Raw genomic sequence first — 4176 nt, 5'->3', positions numbered from 1 at the left:
AGATCTAATTTAGGGCTATAAAATATGGAAATAATTAATATTTACTTTTCCATAATAAAATACACATTACTTCTGCAAGATGCAAGAGATAAGTTTCTCTGGTAACCCTATATAATATCATTTCAAAGAGCTAAAGTTCATATCAACATGCTTGTTCCTTAAAGGAAACATTCAAGATATCTGCCTTGCTTTGTGTACAGGGTAGAGGGGGCAGCAGGGGAGAGTGGTGACTTTATGTAGTTCCATACAGTATGGAGTATAAGGAAAGGGCAGTGAAGAACATGGGAGAAAGCCTCATCCATCTGCCTCCCATCTTTTCCTTCATAAGTGAAATATACCTACCGCCTGCCCAGAAGCACTTGTATTACTGAGGTTATGGATGATGAAGTACTAACTTTAAGATGAAAGTTGAAGGAGTGTGTAAGACTGTCTGAAATATCTGCTTGGTGGCCTAGATATGGCAGAATACTCAAGAGAGGAAGACTTGAACAGTATGGCAAGAAGCCAAGTGAATAATAATCAGAGCTGAAACTAAGTAGTATCAGTGGAGATAAAATGGAGGATACAAATACAAGTGAAGGTAAGAATATATACTTAGAAGTAGTTTAAAAAAAAATTTAAAAAGCACGGATTTCTTCCAATTAAAATTTTATTTATATGAGATGTTTTACAAAATTATTTAAAACATGACATCATAGTTGGTTATACATTTAGCTATTTGTTTTTACTGAAAATAAAAGGATTACATGAAATTAGGACTTTTTCAGAAAGTGGTATGACAGGATTCTTCTGTCTATAATCCTGGAACCTGGCAGAGAGGCTGAGCCTCCAAAACATCAGTTCCACCTCAGAGATCAGTATTTAGACCTAGCTCAGAGGAAGGTCCTAGATAACCTGTTATTATACAAGGCTGGTACAGAATGAAGTCTCAAATTTCTAAAATTAATATTCATACTTTAATGTAGGTAAACTTTAGGTAACTCAGTTTTAGGCACTCCTCTAATTTAGGAGCTTTAATAGTGTTGAGAAGGAGATACCTAGACCTGCAATTGGTTTAAAATAACTCTACAGAATCATACAGATTCTGAAACAAACAGTGTTTATAGATATAGGGTAAAATTACCCGCATGGTGTGCATTTTCAAAGTCACATTGCACTGCCCTGACAGGTTCCTTTCTTGGTACCAAACATGTAATTGACTGGGTCTCTTTGCCCCCCACCCAGACCCCATGTAGCAAAATTCCATTCTGGATACCATTTCGTATGGCAGTTAAGGGTTTGTTACAAGTTAAAGAGTTTTTTTCTTTTAAAGCCACCCAGATATTTTAGGAAACAACCCAGAACGAAAGCATTAATAATAAAAATCAAATCAGTGTCCTGTATATCAAAGCACCACATCTAAAAGTCAAGGATGTAAAAGTGACCTTTACATTTTATAACAATACACAGTGTTTATTGATTTCAAAAAAGTATCAGAGAAAATAGCAACCTTTAAACCATCATTAAAATGAATAGAAAGATTTTTTTAAAAAGTGCTTATTCAGAGATTAGTGAACACACAAATATCATTGATTGCAATTCTATGTTACAGTACATTTTACTTTCTATAACTGTAAAAATAAGCTAAAACATAGGAGTATGATTTAATCTATATTCCTAGCCCTACTCAATATGTAGTTATAGTTTAGCTATAAACCTCCACTCAAGTGAAATGCAAGAGGAATATAATTTATAGCTTTTGTAAAGAAGTATATGCCTAAAGCCTGAATAATCCAGTATTAATCTATTATAATATACTCAACTTAGAAGTGCTCATCTCTCTTACAATGTTGTCTTGTAAATGATGCAATGAGTTGAAAGACTGGTCCTGGTTCAAGAGGAAATCCTGATAAAAATGGATATAAAACCCCACTAAGAAACACAAGCATGTTTCAAAGAGAAATCTGAAACCCCAAATCATTATTCACAATCTATTATTAATTACAATTTGAGATATATCACCAGTTACTTCTAGGTTGTAAATATGTCTCACCAATGACAATCTTGTACAAACATATCAGAAAAACAATGGGCAACTCCTGAAAGTCACTGGACGATAAAACATAGTTACATTTGGTTTCAGAAGATTAAGAAAAGATTAGATTAGGGGAAAATGTATTGTTTTATTAAAACCACTTAAAATAATTCTGGTGGGCCTCAAAGCAAGTAGCCATGTTGATTACATGCATTTTGCTCTCAGGTTTAAGACACAAAGGTCTCCATTTCTCTAAGAGAACTGCTTTTCCGGCAAGACATACTCTCTCTTTTCCCTTGGAGCCAAGTAATTGGAACCCTAAACACACTGCGGAGCTTCTGTTGGAACCGGTTTCCAACAAAACAATAGAGAAATGGATTAACGCAGCTGTTGGTGAATCCCAGGAGGATGGCAAAAGGAAGTGCCAGGTCAATGACTGCTATAACTTCACAGCTATTAATGACACCCATCCAGGCCAGAGCATCCAGGAAGGTCAGAACATGGAAGGGAAGCCAGCAAATGATGAAGGCCAGAACAACAGCAGCTGCCATCTTCAGGACTTGGTCACGGGTTATCCTGTTCTTCCCATAGCTATTCGTCTTCAGTAAGTGTTTTCTAATTCCAAAATAGCATGTTGCTATGAATATTAAAGGGATAATAAAACCAAGGATATTTTTCATTAAGGCAATCCCAGCTGACCATTGGGCATATTTCTCAGGTGGGAAAGCCATAATGCAAGCATTCACTCCTAAGTATTCAATTGTTCTGACATCTCGAAAATAAAATGTTGGCAATGAGGACAAACAGGCCATACACCAAACAAGGGGAACTATATAAGATGCTTGCCAGGGATTTCTTCTTTGAGACAGAAAGGGGTAGATAACGGATTGGTACCTATCAACACTCATACAGGTGATAAAAAAAATGCTTGCAAACATGTTCAGAGTAAGAAAAGAACCAAAAACTTTGCACATCACAGGTCCGAAGAGCCAGTCATATCTATAAGAATAATAGGTTGCCCAGAGAGGAAGAGTAGCCAAAAGGAGTAAGTCAGCCACAGCAAGGTTGAAGATGTAAATGCTAGAAACCTTTTTAGGACCCTTTTGACAACAAAACAGTGTAACCACAACAATATTGACCAGAAATCCAATTACAAATATAATGTAGTAGAGAATAGGAATTGCATCTAAATGCTTATCTGATGGTTTCTGTGAACAATTCAAGGTAGACTCATTGTTGCCAGAGATGTTCACAAGCCCGAAGTGAAGACTGCTGGTAATGCTTTTGCTAGTAGTGACAAGGGTGGAGTTGCCCTTCATATTGAAATGTCAGCAGCTCCTAGTTCTTATGCCTTCTGTGGAGGAAAAAAATAGAACTCTTAGAATACATACAGAGCTGAGGACATCCTTGAATCCTTAGCATTTTGAAAGTTTGTCAAAAGCAAAATAGAAGTGAGTGATTATAGAAAACATTATGAAACAGAGCCATGCCTTGTAAAATAAGAATGGATTTTACCTCTTGAAAAAGGAGAAATACTTTTCTTAATAGTAGAAAAAAGTAAATCATTTCAGAGATTGAAAGTTCTGAATAAAACTACCTTTCGCCCATCTTTTCTATGATGTTTTTGAAAGGTTTAAAGAAAATTAATATTTCAAAAGATTAGTCAGGGAAGGAAATATGTGAAACAAATAGGAAACCTAGAGGTAAGAAAAGTTAATCTTTCAAAAAACACTTGAGCATATATCTCTGTTTGTATACTTTCTAGAAACCACACTGCTGCCTGCTATTGCATAGAGAAATGCTCTATTTAAGTAACTAATTACATACAAATCACTACAACTATGGAAAACATAAGTAACACAAGCAATGGAAAACCTAAGTATATAAAAAACTAAAAGAGAATATGCCAAAGGAACATATGGTGATGAGGAATCATGGTTTTTCTTTAATAATTAAAAATAATTCCTTTAGTTTTACTTTTCTATTGTTTTCATAATAATAAAATAGTTAAGAAGTTATGAAATATATTTCTATTTCTATGTCTTCTCCTTTTAATAGAGAATATTAGTTTTAGACATAGATATCTAATTTTGGTCTATTTCATATATAAAGAATCCATTTTCAATTAAAGCAGATAAAGAAAAAAACAGTCAAACGTATTT

At 34.6% G+C, this 4176-nt stretch overlaps 1 protein-coding gene across 1 annotated transcript in view; it reads right to left on the bottom strand.

Annotated features, from left to right (window-relative positions):
* Window positions 1–631: 631 nt before the first annotated feature.
* The window catches only part of AGTR2 (angiotensin II receptor type 2), a 4237-nt gene continuing 692 nt past the window's right edge, over window positions 632–4176 (bottom strand). The window contains exon 3 of the mRNA XM_017881983.1: window positions 632–3368. Coding sequence (XP_017737472.1) covers window positions 2242–3333 — 1092 coding nt within the window. The 5' untranslated portion in view covers window positions 3334–3368 and the 3' untranslated portion in view covers window positions 632–2241. The remainder of the gene's footprint in view (window positions 3369–4176) is intronic.

This window comes from Rhinopithecus bieti, unplaced genomic scaffold (assembly GCF_001698545.2).
Source record: "Rhinopithecus bieti isolate Rb0 unplaced genomic scaffold, ASM169854v2 scaffold_13500, whole genome shotgun sequence".
NCBI classification, from domain to species: Eukaryota; Metazoa; Chordata; class Mammalia; order Primates; family Cercopithecidae; genus Rhinopithecus; species Rhinopithecus bieti.
Note: the sequence above shows the minus strand (reverse complement) of the source record. Positions and strands in the feature narration are given on the sequence as shown.